The following is an 18,206-nucleotide window of genomic DNA, read 5'->3' on the forward strand; positions in this document are numbered from 1 at the left end:
CCTGGGAAAACCTGAGACGAGACTCATTTTGTATGCTGTTAAAAATAGACACTGGGGCAAAAATCACATACAACTTTTGAGACCACCATAAAACACAGGTACAGACGCTATATTATGAACTATACTAACTTTACAGCCCCTGTAGCATAGCCAAATAAAAAAAAATCCCGGAATACCCCTTTAAGCGCAAGACTTCCTGCTAAGTTGTATGCGCCTGGCTAATTGTGGATCCGTGCACTAATTCTAATTCAGAGATGAGCTGCATATCCTTATTGTTGCACATACACAAAGAACTATAGACAAGGCAAATACATCAGGAACATATATTCTTTGGTCAGCAAGTGTAATAATAACATCACATAAATTCAGATTTCCCCCAAACAACTGATGATAAAATGCAGCAGGTTTCTGGGCGACTTGTAGAAGGGCAGCCATTTTCGGTATTCATTTATACCATGCAGTTGCTTTCTACAAACCTCCGACACTTCATCACTTTTAGGTAAGTCTCCACCTTGTGCATGTCTTTCTTGAAGCAGGACAGGAGACCATAGTTCTTAACCCTTGCCTCATCATCGGTGTCGGGATGGGGATCAAATTTGTCATAGGTGAACGTCAGCAGGCCGAAATTACGGGCGTTTCCGTCATCAAGTTCCTGGTGGAAACAAAAAGATAGATGGTTTGTTTATCCAAAATGATACTTTACAGGAATATTTTTCCTAACCTTTGCCTCTGCTGCTGCAAAACTACAACCCCTGTCAAGGCATGATAGCTTTGGGGAACATTATTTTAGAGCAGTGGTCTCAAACTGTGGCCCTCTAGATTAGTGGTTCTCAACCTGGGGTACAAGTACCCCTAAGGCAGTGCTTCTCAAATAGTGGGGCGGGCGCGAGGCTCCGTAAAGGGGGGCCCGACTCACTCGCAAGCGGCGTCCCAACTCTACGGCTGGATCTTACTTACGGCCCTGGGTTGTCAGTGTGGCTGCCTGGGAGAGGCGCTTTGAACTCCGGCGTGGCGCGCTGCTACGTTCAGACGTGAGGTCACGTCACCAGGGTGACGTGACCTCACGTCTAAGCGCAGCAGCCCACCATGTCGGAGTTCACTGTGCCACCAAGCAGTGCGCCCGCCGCCCTGCTCTCTCTCGTACAGAGCCCTGCTTGTCCTCAGGTACAGATCCCTGCTTGTCCTCCATGTAAAGAGCCCTGCTTGTTGTCAGTGTACAGAGCCCTGCTTGTTGTCAGTGCACAGAGCCTCGCTTGTTGTCAGTGTACAGAGCCCCATTTGTTCTCAGTGTACAGAGCCCTGCTTGTTGTCAGTGTACAGAGCCCTGCTTGTTGTCAGTGTACAGAGCCCTGCTTGTTGTTAGTGTACAGAGCCCCGCTTGTCAGTGTACAGAGCCCTGCTTGTTGTCAGTGTACAGAGCCCCGCTTGTTGTCAGTGTACAGAGCCCTGCTTATTGTCAGTGTACAGAGCCCTGCTTGTTGTCAGTGTACAGAGCCCTGCTTGTTGTCAGTGTACAGAGCCCTGCTTGTTGTCAGTGTACAGAGCCCCGCTTGTTGTCAGTGTACAGAGCCCCGCTTGTTGTCAGTGTACAGAGCCCCGCTTGTTGTCAGTGTACAGAGCCCTGCTTGTTGTCAGTGTACAGAGCCTCATATACGTTAATAAGGATACAGTGTTATGCAAAGGTGTACTTATAACAATTTTATAGACAAATGATACTATTTACAGTCGCGCGGGGGGCGTGAAATGTTTTCTTCTTCCTAGGGGGGGGCATGACAGAAATTAATTGAGAAGCACTGCCCTAAGGGTACTTAGCAGTTCTCCAGGGGGTACTTGAAAAAAAATCAGTAATGGCAGCCACAAGTTACTGGTCTGGACCACTTTGAAAGAAATGGTAGGCTGATGTCACTGCACCGAGGAGCAGAGCAGGAGGATAGCAAAGGGGAGGCGCGGGCACTGGGCTGCTATGGGCAGTAACTACCATCAGCTTTGTTGCTCCACTACCCCTGCGCATAGCAATAGGTCTGAAGACCAGAGGAGCAACAAAGCGGGACAGTATGGATGCCTACAACTATATATGGGTGGCAGTTTGGGGGCCTACAGTTATATTTGGGGGCACAGAGGGGGCCTAACAATTTTAAGGGGACGCAAAGTGGGTACTAACACTGTGTGTGACAATAAACATGGGGAGTTTGTAAATAGGTGGGTATTGTACTGCAGAAAGGAGCCTAAAATGTTTGTTTGGCTTGTTCTGTGGAGAAGTCTTGTATGGGAGAAATCTTAATGGCGGTCTTGGCCAGATAGAGAAGAACAGAAAAGTAAACAACTCAGGTTAGAGAAGACGTGACCTGTAAATTGTGGGACTGGGGAGATAGGGAGAGGAATAGGGGGCCTGTTATAGAGGAAAGTAAAGCATATGAATTATACTATAATCATTACAAAATGTCTCTAATATGGGGGTACAATTTTCTGGGAATGGGCTGTCAAGGGGTACTCAAGCAAAGAAAGGTTGAGAACCACTGTTCTAGATGTTGCAAAACTTGGCTGTCCGGGCATGCTGGGAGTTGAAGTTTTGCAACATTTAGAGGACCACATTTTAAGACCACTGTTTTCGAGGCTTCACTGTTCACGGGAGCTGTATGTGATGCAATAGCAAGTTTCAAACAGCAGGGTCTTTTAGCTTACCCTCATAAGAGCGTACAGTCCTTCTTCGAGGTCTCTCAATTTTTCGTAGACTGCATTCCCAAACACTTGGTTGGTAAACATTCGGTTAAGCGATTGCACCGGCGTCATCCAAGACTGAATGAGGGTGAGCGAGAACCGGAGCAGGTCCATGTCCTGTAAAATGTGGACGATAGTTAGAGACTTAGTTAGCGGTGGGTTTATAGCGGTGCACAACACTTCCATTGGTTACATACGTATACTTACTGATTTCTGGTGGGTGTTGTCCTTGTCAGTCGGGGCTGGGATGGTCTCTGAGTAGCAGAACATTGCATAGGTGTTCTTATTAGAATATCTCTTGTCTTCACGGATGAACATTCGTTCCTGGAAGAGAGCGATGAACCATTTAACAGGACTGTTCGCCAAAAAAGTGTTGTTTTTTTTGTTGTAATACAGTGATCCCTCAACTTACAATGGCCTCAACATACAATATATTTTCCACATACAATGGTATTTTCTGGACCATTATAACTCGAAACCAGACTCAATATACAATGCTACAGGCAGTCCAGATCTGTGAAACGTGTCATTATCTGAAAGATCTGACCAATCAGAATGGGCATTTTACTGGTAAAACCCCTGTATTCCTAAAGTGCATGCACTGACTGGTGTCTGGTAGCGCCCCCTACAGTACAGGGAGGTATTACATGTTCTGTACTACTCTTTACCTGTGCCAAGGATAGCTTCTACAGGTGGGGGCGGCTCCATTTTACTTTTTTAGGACATTGCGTGTTCTGTACTGGACCCTGAAGAAGCTCCTGTCCTCTACATAGACAGTGATTACAGCTCCCAGCAGATTCTTTCTTACTTTTATATGTAAGGATTTGCTTTATCTGTATTAGTTATCTACTTATTTTTCTTTAATCCTCACTTTTTCTATTTTCGGATGACATTTTGGTGGCTTCAGAACCAATTACCAGGTTTCCATAGAGTTATCGTCTCAACATACAATGGTTTCAACATACAATGGTCATCCTGGAACCAATTAATATTGTAACTTGAGGGACCACTGTATCTCTCTTACAACCGAGGATCAGCTTTTTGTAGCCATTTTATAATGCAAATCTCATTTCATGAAAAATGTGGCACGATACACATTTTTTAGTGCGAGCTTTATTTCACCAGTGACTGAATTTGCATAGGAAGGTACATTAGAGGGAATTTATAAAAAAAAAAAAAAAAACTGTAGAGGAAGAGTGGTGCAGTTGCCCATAACAACCAATCAGATCGTTCTTTCATTTTTTAAAGAGAACTATGAAAAATGAAAGAAGCGATCTGATTGGTTGCTATGGGTAACTGCACCACCACAATAATAAGTTTGTCCCTTGAACACGTTTATTTTTTTAATACATTTTAGAAGCTCAGAAAAAGTTTCATTTTGGGGCGGCCTTAAGCTAATAGGGCTAGTGCCCCCTTGGGGCTTACAGTGGGGCAAAAGAGTATTTAGCCAGCCACCAATTGTGCAAGTTCTCCCACTTAAAAAGATGAGAGTGGCCTGTAATTCTCATCATAGGTATACCTCAACTATGAGAGACATAATGAGAAAAAAAATCTATAAAATCCCATTGTCTGATTTTTAAAGAATTTATTTGCAAATTATGGTGGAAAATAAGTATTTGGTCAATAACAAAAGTTCATCTCAATACTTTGTTATATACCCTTTGTCAAACATTTTCTGTAAGTCTTCACAAGGTTTTCACACAACTATTGCTGGTATTTTGGCCCATTCCTCCATGCAGATCTTCTCTAGTACAGTGATGTTTTGGGGCTGTCGGTGGGCAACACGGACTTTCAACTCCCTCCAAAGGTTTTCTATGGGGTTGAGATCTGGAGAATGATTGGCCACTCCAGGACCTTGAAATGCTTCTTACAAAGCCACTCCTTTGTTGCCCGAGCTGTGTGTTTGGGATCATTTTCATGCTGAAAGACACAGCCACGTTTCATCTTCAATGCCCTTGCTAATGGAAGGAGGTTTTCACTCAAAATCTCATGATACATTGCCCCATTCATTCTTTCCTTTACACGGATCAGTTGTCCTGGTCTCTTAGCAGAAAAACAGCCCAAAGCATGATGTCTCCACCCCCATGCTTCACAGTAAGTATGGTGTTCTTTGGATGAGAGCATTCTTTCTCCTCCAAACACGACAAGTTGAGTTTTTACCAAAAAGTTCTACTTTGGTTTCATCTGACCACATGACATTCTCCCAATACTCTTCTGTATCATCCAAATGCTCTCTAGCAAATTAGCAAACTTCAGACGTGCCCGGACATGTACTGGCTTAAGCAGGGGGACATGTCTGGCACTGCATGATTTGAGTCCCTGGCGGCGTAGTGTGTTACTGATGGTAGCCTTTGTTACTTTGGTCCTAGCTCTCTGCAGGTCATTCACTAGGTCCCCCAGTATGGTTCTGGCATTTTTGCTCACTGTTCTTGTCATCACTTTGAGACCACTGGGTGAGATCTTGCGTGGAGCCCCAGATCGAGGGAGATTATCAGTGGTCTTGTATGTTTTCCATTTTCTAATAATTGCTCCCACAGTTGATTTCTTCACACCAAGCTGTTTGCCTATTGCAGATTCAGTCTTCCCAGCCTGGTGCAGGTCTACAATTTTGTTTCTGGTGTCCTTCGACAGCTCTTTGGTCTTGGCCATAGTGGAGTTTGGAGTGTGACTGTTTGAGGTCGTGGACAGGTGTCTTTTATACTGATAACAAGTTCAAACAGGGGCCATTAATACAGGTAATGAGTGGAGGACCGAGGAGACTCTTAAAGAATAAGAGAGCCAGAAATCTTGCTTGTTTGTAGGTGACCAAATACTAATTTTCCACCATAATTTGCAAATAAATTCTTTAAAAATCAGACGATGTGATTTTATGGATTTTTTTTCACATTCTGTCTCTCATAGTTCAAATATACCTATGATGAAAATTACAGGCCTTTCTCATCTTTTTAAGTGGGAGAACTTGCACAACTTGTGGCTGACTAAATACGTTTTTTGCCCCACTGCATATCCTAGAGGATTTTTAGAATTTTTATGATTATTACCCTGGGACCTACCTAGGGATGATTTGTAATTGATAATACAGGCTACATTTCAGGATCGGTAGAGGATAAGTAATGTAATGTATGTACACAGTGACCCCACCAGCAGAATAGTGAGTGCAGCACTGGAGTATATTACAGGATATAACTCAGTATCAGTACAGGATAAGTAATGTAATGTATGTACACAGTGACCCCACCAGCAGAATAGTGAGTACAGCTCTGGAGTATAATACAGGATATAACTCAGGATCAGTACAGGATAAGTAATGTAATGTATGTACACAGTGACCTCACCAGCAGAATAGTGAGCGCAGCTCTGGAGTATAAGGTTAGACTCACACCTTTGTTGGAACTCTGCTCAGGGCTTGCGTTGCAGATTTTGTTTAAATAACAAGACAAAAGAAAAGTTTTTTTTTTTTTTGTTCCGATGGGATACTGCAAGGTGACAGACACCAGACTGAAACTTGACGGACCCCTATTAAGTGAATAAGGATAGACTTGGAAGAAAACCCTGGTAGAATGGCGCTGCGGCTCCCTTAAATGATGAGAATGGACAAGAAGTATATTGAAAGGTTCGCAGTGGAACCGTTTTATTAAGTAACAAAAAAAATAAAAAAATAAAAAACTAAAATAAAAACAGTTACTTAATAAAACTGTTCCACTGCGAACCTTTCAATATACTTCTTGTCCATTCTCATCATTTAAGGGAGCCGCAGCACCATTCTACCAGGCTTTTCTTCCAAGTCTATCCTCATCCGCACCCAGAACAGCAGTGCAGCTGATTCCTGTAACCCAGAAGGCTGAGCAGCGACACTTAAGTACCCCATTATCACTGGGGTGATAGGCTCTTATTTTTTAATAGAAGTAATTTACAAATCTGTTTAACTTTCTGGAGCCAGTTGATATATATCTAAAAACAAAGTTTTTTCCCCCTGGATAACCCCTTTAAGTATGGCTATATATGTAGATCTTTACATTGACAATTGTACAGTACTTACATAGTCTCGGTATGTATCTGCCACCACTTGGTGAATGTACTGTGCCCGGATGACAGCATTATTGAGAAGACTGGCCAGAGGTATTTGGGGGAAAGCACTGAACCCCGGTGGGCTTTGAAGGCATATGATGAGCAACAGTCCAAGAGAAGAGCATAGTCCTTCAAATAAGAGGCAACAAATAATGAAAGTTACTATGAAATCCTAAAACCTTATGTCATTGCTGCTGTTATTTCTGAGTTAATATTTCTGTTTGCCTAAAGAACTATTTTACAGCTGAACATCAGTTTTTCTACAATTTTTTTAATCAATTATATATATATATATATATATATATATATATATATATATATATATTATATATATATATATATATATATATATATTTTTTTTTTTTATTATTTTTTTTTTAATAACATTCTATTCAAACCTCACATTGATCATATGGACTGTTCAATATATAATCTCTATTAAATAAAAGTTGTGTTAGCAAACAGGGGCTTCTTTCTTCTAAGAAGAGACACCTACCTACAGGTTGCCGCTTAGTCTCATTCACTTTAGTGGAACTGGGTGGCAGTAGCAGACACAACCCATGGGCACATAGGGTGCAGATTCTGACCCTGAACAGGAAAACTCTACTAGCAGACTTACCTGAAGCCATTGCTTGCTGGCTATGGAGAAGGTGGTCTCAGGTGGAGAGAGGTCCGCAGGTGTACTTCAGTGTGAGGATTGGGTCTGCTCTTGGCCATTTTATATAGGTAAAGTCATTAATAGGCATGATGTTTGTACCACGGTCAGGTCACAACTAATACATGTATGAAATGTTTCTGGCGTGGCCCTGATTTCGTATGGATAAAACATTGTGACATTTATCTTCGAATAAACATCATTATGGATCGACTGGTAACAGGATTTCTCGAAAGCTCATATTACCTGTTGGATTATACCATTGATGGAGAGTAGCCTGGCTTCAATTGAATACTACTGCAGATATTTGACTAAAGATAATAACTTCCAGAATCATCCATTAATGCATTATGTGACACCTATAGCCTGCGTATTACAAAGGCAGAAATCCACCTAGTCTTTGCTTACACATCTATTCTGCATATGAAAGAAGTGGATAGACGTACAGAGTAAAGTAGATGCTGCAGGAGACCCCGCTCTCACCCCATACATGTCTGTTGTTGATAAGCCTCCATACACTGGTTTTACGCTCTTTCTGTTTGTTTTTTATTTTGTTTTATTTGGATAGGGTTATATTCACACAGGGTGGATGCCGCAGATTTTCTGGTGCAAATTTGAGTGTGGAAAATCTGCATTTCTTTACAGCAGCAGTAAAGCGGATAGGATCCTCAATAGCAGATTTCCGATAAATTGGCCCAGATTTATCAATCCAAAAATACCAGAATTTATTGGTTTTGCCCATAGCAACCAATCATAGTTCATTAGCCATGATTGGTTGTTATGGACAAAACCTGAGAGTTTTTGTTTCGGACAGATTGATAATCAGGGTTATTCGCCCAGATTAAAGGGGCACTTCGGTGGAAAAGTGTTTTTTATTTTTTTTATTTTTTTTTTTAAATCAACTGGAGCCAGAAAGTTAAACAGATTTGTAAATTACTTCTATTAAAAAATCTTAATCCTGCTGAATACTACAGAGGAAATTATTTTCATTTTGGAACACAGTGCTCTCTACTGACATCTCTGTCCTATTTAGGAACTGTCCAGAGCAGCATATGTTTGCTATGGGGATTTTCTCCTACTCTGGACAGTTCTTAAAATAGACAGAGATGTCAGCAGAGAGCACTGTGCTTGTGATGTCAGCACAGAGCTCTGTGTCCCAAAAAGAAAACCATTTCCTCTGTAGTATTCAGAAGCTAATAAGTACTGGAAGGATTAAGAGTTTTTAATAGAAGTAATTTACAAATCTATTTAACTTTCTGGCACCAGTTGATTAAAAATAAAAAGTTTTCCACCGGAGTACTTGAAAGGGGTACTCCCATTGAAAACTTTTTTTTTTAAATCAACTGGTACCAGAAAGTTAAACAGATTTGTAAATCACTTCTATTAAAAAATCTTAATCCTTCCAGTACTTTTTAGGGGCTGTATACTAAAGAGAAATCCAAAAAAGAAATGCATTTCCTCTGATGTCATGACCACAGTGCTCTCAGCTGACCTCTGCTGTCCATTTTAGGAACTGCAGGAAAAAATCCCCATAACAAACTTATGCTGCTCTGGACAGTTCCTAAAATGGACAGCAGAGGTCAGCAGATAGCACTATGCTCATGATGTCAGAGGAAATGCATTTCTTTTTTGGATTTCTCTTTAGTATACAGCCCTTAAAAAGTACTGGAAGGATTAAGATTTTTTAATCAAAGTGATTTACAAATCTGTTTAACTTTCTGGCACAAGTTTTCCACAGGCTTCGGTGCTGCAAACTGCAAACACCTTTTGATGCCAGCAAACAAGTGCAACATTGTCTTAAAGGGGTTATCCAGGAAAAAACTTTTTTTTTATATATCAACTGGCTCCAGAAAGTTAAACAGATTTGTAAATTACTTCTATTAAAAAATCTTAATCCTTTCAGAACTTATGAGCTTCTGAAGTTTAGGTTGTTCTTTTCTGTCTAAGTAATCTCTGATGACACCTGTCTCGGGAACTGCACAGAGTAGAAGAGGTTTGCTATGGGAATTTGCTTCTAAACTGGGCGTTTCCCGAGACAGGTGTCATCAGAGATTACTTAGACAGAAAAGAACAACCTTAACTTCAGAAGCTCATAAGTACTGAAAGGATTAAGATTTTTTAATAGAAGTAATTTACAAATCTGTTTAACTTTCTGGAACCAGTTGATATATATAAAAAAGTTTTTTTTCCTGGAATACCCCTTTAACATTTTTGTAAAAATGTAAGTAAAAGAGTAAAAGAATCTTTTCCAAATAATAATTTTATTTTTATATATTTAATGCACACTCATGTTTGTGCCTCATAAGGACAGCACCATCTTATGTCAGGAGCAAAAACAACTTGATCTGTATATACCTACACAACATTTACTGGCCTCTAAGCTTTATTATAATACATAGCTTTATGTACTTTCTGTTAAATGCTAATAAAGCTGGGAGCTAAGTATAAGAAATGAAAGTAGCTTATTCTATTAGAAAGCTTTAGGGCGGTAGTCTGCACTCAATGACTATCTCAGTCTTTCCCAACCAGGGTGCCTCCAGCTGTTGCAAAACAACAACTCCCAGCATGCCCGGACAGCCTTTGGCTGTCCGGGCATGCTGGGAGTTGTAGTTTTGCAACAGCTGGAGGCACCCTGGTTGGGAAACACTTGACTATCTAGTGGTGGTGAAACTACAGCTTCCAGCATGCCATGACAGCCTGATCCCAATCGTAGAGCTATGGGTTGTAGACCAAGAAAATGATGTTGAGGTGTTCAAGTGCTATTATGTTTATGGCACGTACTGTATATTAGCTACGTCTAGTTTTAAAGGGGTACTCCACTGGAAAACATTTAAATCAACTGTTGCCAGAAAGTTAAACAGATTTGTAAATTACTTCTATAAAATTTGTTTTACCCTTCCATTACTTTTTAGCAGCTGTATGCTACAGAGGAAATTCTTTTCTTTCTTAATTTTAATTATTTTTTTTTTTTGTCTTGTCCACAGTGCTCTCTGCTGACACCTCTGTCCGTGTCACGAACTGTCCAGAGTAGCTTAGGTTTGCTATGAGGATTTTCTCCTGCTCTGGACAGTTCCTGATACGAGCATCAGGTGTCAGCAGAGAGCACTGTGGACAAGGCAAAAAAGAAATTCAAAAAGAAAAGAATTTCCTCTGTAGCATACAGCTGCTAAAAAGTACTGGAAGGGTAAAGATTTTTTAATAGAAGTCATTTACAAATCTGTTTAACTTTCTGGCACCAGCTGATTTAAAAAAAAAATGTTTTCCACCGGAGTACCCCTTTAAGCTGTTTTAATCTTTATATAAGCAAGACATCGGAACAATTTGTGATAGCTACAATATATGCTCACTAGCCACTTTATTAGGTACACCTTGCTAGTACCAGTTGGGACCCCCATTTGCCTTCGTTCTTCATTGCATATTTTCTAAACAGTGCAAGAAACATTCCTCAGAGATTTTCGGCCATATGGACATGATGGCATCAATGATGGGAATTTCAGTTACTTAAACACCCTTTCTTCCCCATTCTCATGCTCGGTTCAAACTTCAACAAGTTGTCTTGACCTCATCTACATGCCTAAATGCATTCAGTTGCTGCAATGTGATTGGCTGACTAGCTATTTGAACATTTGTACCTAATAAAGTGGCCAGTAAGTGTGTGTGTGTATATATATACAATAGTCCCTCAAGTTACAATATTAATCGGTTCCAGGACGACCATTGTATGTTGAAACCATTGTATGTTGAGACCAGAACTCTATGGAAACCTCGTAATTGATTCTGAAGCCCCAAAATGTCATCCAAAAATAGGAAAAAGTGAGGATTAAAGAAAAATAAGTAGATAACCAATACAGATAAAGCAAATCCTTACATATAAAAGTAAGAAAGATCTGCTGGGAGCTGTAAATCACTGTTTATGTCAGTGTTTCCCAAGCAGGGAGCCTCCAGCTGTTGCAAAACTACAACTCCCAGCATGCACGGACAGCCAAAGGCTGTCCGGGCATGCTGGGAGTTGTAGTTTTGCAACAGCTGGAGGCGCCCTCGTTGGGACAGACTGGTCTATGTAGTGGACAGGGTCCTGTACAGTACACGCAATGTTCTAAAATAGTAAAATGGAGCCGTCCTTACTTGGTGTCCAAAGGAGCAGCTAACCATGGCATGGGTTAAAAGTAGTACAGAACATGTAGTACCTCCCTGTACTGTAGGGGGCGCTACCAGACAGCCAGTCAGTGCATGCACTTCAGTAATACAGGGGTTTTATCAGTGAATTCCCATTCTGATTGGTCGGTTCTTTCAGCCATTGACACGTTTTGCACATTCCATAACATTGTATGTTGAGTCTAGTTTCAAGTTACAATGGTCCAAAAAAGACCATTGTATGTAGAAAATATTGTATGTTGAGGCCATTGTAAGTTGAGGGAACACTGTATATATATATATATATATATATATATATATATATATATATATATATATATATAATGTAGTACATACAGTATGATTTTCATAGGTGGTAAATGTAGCAGATTACACATTGCTAAAGCTAGATGCATGCCATTCCCGTCTGCTCCTTAGGTCAGGCAGGTAAAAGAGAACAAGATCCCACTGGTCTTCTGCTGGGACAGTAACATAGTAGTCTGTTGCTACAGTCAGTCTGTGACACGGCCATTTTCATCGCTGTACAATGTTCACTGTCAGGATTTTGTGTCCAACCAGTGCGTTCTGGTCTATAGTTTAATAATAAAGGGTAAAATATGCTTCACGGAGTCACTCCTACTCCAGACACGGGTGCTCTCCCTCCATGGTCTTTGCTGCAAGGACTCGTACAGTTTGGATGTCCTCGTAGGTTGCTGTCTGATATGCCTCCAGACCCTGTTTTATAGACAAAGCAGTCATTTCACATATGCTACATATCACTGTAGGAAACAGTAATGTGGAAGATTGTATGACATACTGTATATACTGATCCTGATGGGCTGCACTATGGTATAATACGGCACAGCATAATATTTTAGTGGCATGTCTAATGACATGTAGTGTCAGCATTGTGGGGAGTATCATGCTTAATTTACATCTGTTTTATCTCTGTTTAGCATATACAGTGATCCCTCAACATACGATGGTAATTCGTTCCAAGTGACCCATCGTTTGTCGAATCCATCGTATGTTGAGGGATCCGTGCAATGTAAAGTATAGGAAGTTATACTCACCAGTCCCCGCCGCTCCGGACCGCATCCTCACCGCTCCCGATGCTGTCCCGCTGCTCCGGTGTCTTCTTCGGGATCCTCTGGCTTCTTCCGCATCTTCTGCAGGGTCCGGGCCTCGCTTTCTGGTGACATTATTACGCTGCTGCACCGGCGCGGCGTGCGTAGTGATGTAATAACGACGCCGGAAAGCTAGGCCCGGACCCTGGAGAAGATGCGGAAGACGCTGGAGGATCGCGAAGTGGACCCGGAGCAGTGGGAATAGGTAAGCGAACCTGCCCGGGATGCTTAAACTGCTATCCGACAGCAGCTTAAGCATTTTGCGCTGCCGGATAGCCGTTTATGCGATGGCCCCGACATATAAAAGCATCGTATGTCGATTTCATCATATGTCGGGGCCATCGTAGGTTGGGGGGTTACTGTATATATATATATATATATATATATATATATATATATATATACAGTAACCCCCGAGGCCATTGCATGTTGAAGGCAGCATCAACATATGATGCTTTTGTATGTCGGGGCCATCGCATAAATGACTATCCGGCAGCGCAGACTGCTTCAGCTGCCACCGGATAGCTGTTTACGATGCCCCGTGTGGTCCGCTGACGATCAATTACCTGTCCTCGGGGCTCCGGCGCGTCCTCTTCAGGATCCCCTGCATCGTCGCCACTCTCCATCGTCGGCCTCACATCGCTGCGCACGCCGTCCCGTCATCCAATAGGAGTGTCGTGCATAACAACATGATGGCAGTGACGGCGAGTGAGGATGCCGGGGAAGCAGAGGCCTTGCCGGAGCGTCAGGGACACCCCGGGGACGCGGCGACAGCGATGCAAGGCGACATCCAGGGCAGCGTGGACGGTCCGGAGCGGCGGGGACACGTGAGTATAACTTCCTATACCAGTAGTCTTCAACCTGCGGACCTCCAGATGTTGCAAAACTACAACTCCCAGCATGCCCGGACAGCCGTTGGCTGTCCGGGCATGCTGGGTGTTGTAGTTTTGCAACATCTGGAGGTCCGTAGGTTGTAGACCACTGTCCTATACTTTACATTGCACGGATCCCTCAACATACGATGGTTTCAACAAACAATGGTCCATTTGGAACGGTTTACCATCGTATGTTGAGGGACCACTGTATATTTTATGTGTATATAATGGATTACATCATGTTGTGCTGTTGTACTGACTGTATTTGAAAGTAACTGATATAAGATCTCGACCCCTCAGCTAGTTATATGGTTCTTAGGCTGGGACTACAATTGTCCGGTGTCCGGCATATGTAAATCCAACCTTAATCTCGATGCCACAACTGATGACAACATGCATCAGTTGTCATCAGTTGTGCAGCATCCAGTGTCCATTGTTGCTGGACGGGGGAACACAGCAAGATGCGTTCCCTGTCCAATGCCGGTCCAGGGTGTCCAACCATGAACGTGTCCAAACTGAGACGCCGGATGAATGTGAACTGATCCATTCAAATAATTGGGATCATTTTTAGCATCAGTTTCCCTATGACACCTTTTCTACAGTGCCAAAGGGAAAAGATCCCGGACCCCGGACATATGTAAAGGAGGCCTTAGTCATCTTTCAGAACAATGGGGAAGATTTATCAAAACCTGCGCAGAGGAAAAATTGACCAGTTGCCCATAGCAACCAATCAGTTTGTTTCTTTCACTTTTCAAAAGGTCTTTGAAACATGAAAGAAGCGAACTGATTGGTTACTATGGGCAACTGGTCAACTTTTCCTCTGCGCAGGTTTTGATAAATGTTCCCCAATCGTCCAGATTTATCAAACTGTGTGAGAAAAAAAGAAATGGAGAGATTTTCCCACAGCAACCAATCACAGCTCCGGTTTCACTTTACCACAGCTTGTTAGCTGAGCTGTGATTGGTTGTTGTGGAAAAATCTCTCCATTTTTTCTCTCTCACACAGTTTGATAAATCTGGGGCCAATAATATGTTTAGTCTCCTATCTCCACTACCTCCTGATGTATAAAGGTTTTCACTAGAGATGAGCGAAGTTACAGAAATTCGATTCTGCACGAACTTCTCGGCTCGGCAGTTGCTGACTTTATCCTGCAGAAATGAGTTCAGCTTTCAGGTGCTCCGGTGGCTGGAGACTCTTTCCTAGGACTGTATCCACCTTTTCCAGCCCACCGGAGCACCTGAAAGCTGAACTAATTTATACAGGATAAAGTCATCAACTGCCGAGCCGAGAAGTTCGTGCAGAATCGAATTTCTGTAACTTCGCTCATCTCTAGTTCTCACACACAAAGCCATGGCTCCACAGTACAACCCGCATGTAGCAGTAATAACACAATTTGACATTTTGCAATAGCCCAAATTCCATAGAGTTAAATTGACAATTGTGGTAATCTCACAATTTGATGGTGATGACACAGAGACTAAGTGATAAACAGAGGGAAAGATAATCCTATCATGTGTAACCGATACTTCATTCTGAGATTTGTAGTTCATCGGCAGCTGGTGAAGTAGTCATCCATATTTTTTAGCAATTCTGACATTTAGTTTGTTTTTATGTACAGTGTCAACATAAAATACCGGTACCTACCTCATATGTATGGTCTTCCATCTTCAAATTGCGTTTTCTATTCTGTAATATAAATAAAGTCAGTATTATTAGTGCTGATAATAGACTACTACAGTGGAATCTCCCAATAGCGGACACTCACAGGGTATAAAAAAGTTTTCACTATTGGGAGATGTCCCGTATTGGGAAAAAAGGCTTCAGGGGGTGTGCTGGTGCTGCTACAGTGAGGGTTCAGCAGGGGCCAGGGCCCCCTGGGAACCCGAGCCACTTACTGTGGTATTGGCTGTAACCCGTGACAGCGGCCCTGTGTACAAGGTAGGGTGGCACATAAGCCTGGTTGTCCCCTATTGGGAGTGTTTTGTCCCCTATTGGGAGTGTCCATGACCACTATTGGAAATGTCCCCTATTCGGAGGTTGCAAATACATTAAGTCCTATGGGACTCTGCCGGGGAATTAAAAATTGTCCGCTATTGGGAGGTGTCCACTACGGGAGATTTCACTGTATATAGTTTGTTGGATTTAAGCTTAACTGTTCTGTATAGTCTATGACGAGGCTTACGGCTATTACACTGGAATATCATTCATAGTGCAGGGCCTGGTGAGAATCTCATAATTTATAGGTCTTAGGATCGCCATGGCATTAACATTGATAGAGTATCCTCGGGAGAAGCCACAAGGTTTGTTTAGTTGTTGGGACCTCACTGATCAGCACAATGAAGGAGCTCGATTTTACTTGCACAGGATAGGAGAGCCACTGGTGAAAAATCAAGGTGATACAGCACCAAGACCCCTTTATTGTGCTGCCTGGAGGTGGTCTTGGATCACACACTATAAGATACGCTATTAATGGGTAAGTCCTAGAGAACCCCTTTATGAAGTCACAAGAGACTAGTTAACCATAGGCATTGTACAGAATAGGATAGGATAACAAGTTACCTATTATCCACATTAGACTTACCATCCCTCTTAGAAGGTTTACAGGCACCACTAAGAAGAGCACAATAAGAATTGTCTGTATCACTATGATTGTGTCTTTCATTGTATTTCTTGACTTTGCCATTTCAGCATTCGCAGAACCTGCAAATAAAGAATTTTAATTTTTAATATTTGCGTTCTGCTTTTAACTTTGCTGATTTCTTGTTCCTTTCCTGCTGTTCTGACATTTTTAGTTTCGAGTGGAAATGACCACAGTCCATTCTCTTAGTATGTAAGACAAACAGTACAGTACTGCTGGACATCTTCACTTAAAGGGGTACTCCGGCGCTTAGACATCTTATCCCGCTGGGGACCCCCGTGATCTTGCACGCCGCACCCCGTTAAAATCAGTCCCCGGAGCGTGTTCGCTCCGGGTCTGATTATGGTTTGCCACAGGGCTGGAGCATTGTGACGTCACGGCTCCTTCCCCGTGTGATGTCACGCCCCACCCCCTCAATGCAAGCCTATGGGAGGGGGCGTGACAGCTGTCAGCCCCCTCCCATAGACTTACATTTAGGGGGCGGGGCGTGATGGTACACGGGGGTGAAGCCGTGACGTCACGATCTTCCGTTCCCGTGGTCGGGAGCAAGAACCTCCAGCGCTGCCGGAAGCAGATACAGGTGGGTGCTATATTGCGGGGGTCCCCAGCGGCGGGACCCCCGCGATCAGACATCTTATCCCCTATACTTGATCTCTATCTACACCCAAGCAGGGAGAAATCTGTCAAGCAAGGCATTTGGGGCAGGGAGAAGCTCCCAGGGTTCATGGACATGGAAGCAAGGAATGCTTATACTTACTGTAGTATCAGGTACAGATGTGGCCAAAATGGTGTTTGCTGTGTAACCTCTATGGGTCAGATGACTGGTCAGACAGTGTTGTTTGAATCATGGAGTACCTACATCATTGACCTTAGCACAGTTGACCTCATCACAACACTGAAGGAAATATTTCATTATTAGATTCATTTATTGTGTTTCAAGTATAAGCTGTCGTACCAGACACAGCCCATAGAGAAGAGTGGTGCAGTTGGACTGAAAGTTACGTGTTTTAGTGATTTGGAGATGATCTGTCCAGTGGAAATCATGTGCAGAAAAGGCTTGTATGTGCATATACAGTCATGGCCGTAAATGTTGGCACCCCTGAAATTTTTCAAGAAAATAAAGTATTTCTCACAGAAAAGAATTGCAGTAACACACGTTTTGCTATACACATGTTTATTTCCTTTGTTTGTATTGGAACTAAACCAAAAAAGGCAGAAAAAATGCAAATTGGACATAATGTCACCAAACTCCAAAAATGGACTGGACAAATAACTGAAATCAGTCACTTCCTATAACCATCAATAAGCTTCTTACACCTCTCAGCCGGAATGTTGGACCATTCTTCCTTTGCAAACTGCTCCAGGTCTCTTATTGGAAGGCGCCATTTCCCAACAGCAATTTTAAGATCTTTCCACAGGTGTTCAATGGGATTTAGATCTGGACTCATTGCTGCCACTTCAGAACTCTCCAGCGCTTTGTTGCCATCCATTTCTGGGTGCTTTTTTACGTATGTTTGGGGTCATTGTCCTGCTGGAAGACCCCAGATCTCAGACGCAAACCCAGCTTTCTGACACTGGGCTGTACAGTGCGACCCAAAATCCGTTGGTAATCCTCAGATTTCATGATGCCTTGTACACATTCAAGGCCCCCAGTGCCAGAGGCAGCAAAACAACCCCAAAAAATCATTAAACCTCCACCATATTTCACTGTAGGTACTGTGTTCTTTTCTTTGTAGGCCTCATTCCGTTTTCGGTAAACAGTAGAATGATGTCTTTACCAAAAAGCTCTATCTTGGTCTCATCTGTCCACAAGACGTTTTCCCAGAAAGATTTTGGCTTATTCAAGTTCATTTTGGCTGAATGTAGTCTTGCTTTTTTATGTCTCTGTGTCAGCAGTGGGGTCCTCCTGGGTCTCCTGTCATAGCGTTTCATTTCATTTAAATGTTGACGAATAGTTCACACTGACACTGATGCTCCCTGAGCCTGCAGGA

At 42.5% G+C, this 18,206-nt stretch overlaps 2 protein-coding genes across 2 annotated transcripts in view; both read right to left on the reverse strand.

Annotated features, from left to right (window-relative positions):
* Positions 1 to 320: 320 nt before the first annotated feature.
* Positions 321 to 8,184, reverse strand: LOC130296668 (somatotropin). Its single transcript, XM_056548458.1, has 5 exons — positions 7,406 to 8,184; positions 6,758 to 6,915; positions 2,926 to 3,042; positions 2,683 to 2,835; positions 321 to 652 (listed from the first exon to the last, which is right to left on the reverse strand). Exons 1-5 carry the CDS (start codon positions 7,413 to 7,415, stop codon positions 449 to 451), a joined length of 642 nt encoding a protein of 213 aa, XP_056404433.1. The 5' UTR covers positions 7,416 to 8,184; the 3' UTR covers positions 321 to 448.
* A 2,501-nt stretch (positions 8,185 to 10,685) lies between these two features.
* The window catches only part of CD79B (CD79b molecule), a 35,360-nt gene continuing 27,839 nt past the window's right edge, over positions 10,686 to 18,206 (reverse strand). The window contains exons 5-7 of the mRNA XM_056548084.1: positions 16,159 to 16,277; positions 15,222 to 15,263; positions 10,686 to 12,310 (exon numbers count right to left, since the gene is read on the reverse strand). Coding sequence (XP_056404059.1) covers positions 12,212 to 12,310; positions 15,222 to 15,263; positions 16,159 to 16,277 — 260 coding nt within the window. The 3' untranslated portion in view covers positions 10,686 to 12,211. The remainder of the gene's footprint in view (positions 12,311 to 15,221; positions 15,264 to 16,158; positions 16,278 to 18,206) is intronic.

This window comes from Hyla sarda, chromosome 12 (genome assembly GCF_029499605.1).
Source record: "Hyla sarda isolate aHylSar1 chromosome 12, aHylSar1.hap1, whole genome shotgun sequence".
Lineage (NCBI taxonomy): Eukaryota > Metazoa > Chordata > Amphibia > Anura > Hylidae > Hyla > Hyla sarda.

Coding starts and splice junctions, on each gene's coding strand:
- LOC130296668 (XM_056548458.1), bottom strand. Junction 3,043..6,757: donor CAGATACATACCGAGACTAT/GTAAGTACTGTA, acceptor GCTCTCTTCCAG/GAACGAATGTTCATCCGTGA. Junction 2,836..2,925: donor ACAACACCCACCAGAAATCA/GTAAGTATACGT, acceptor CACATTTTACAG/GACATGGACCTGCTCCGGTT.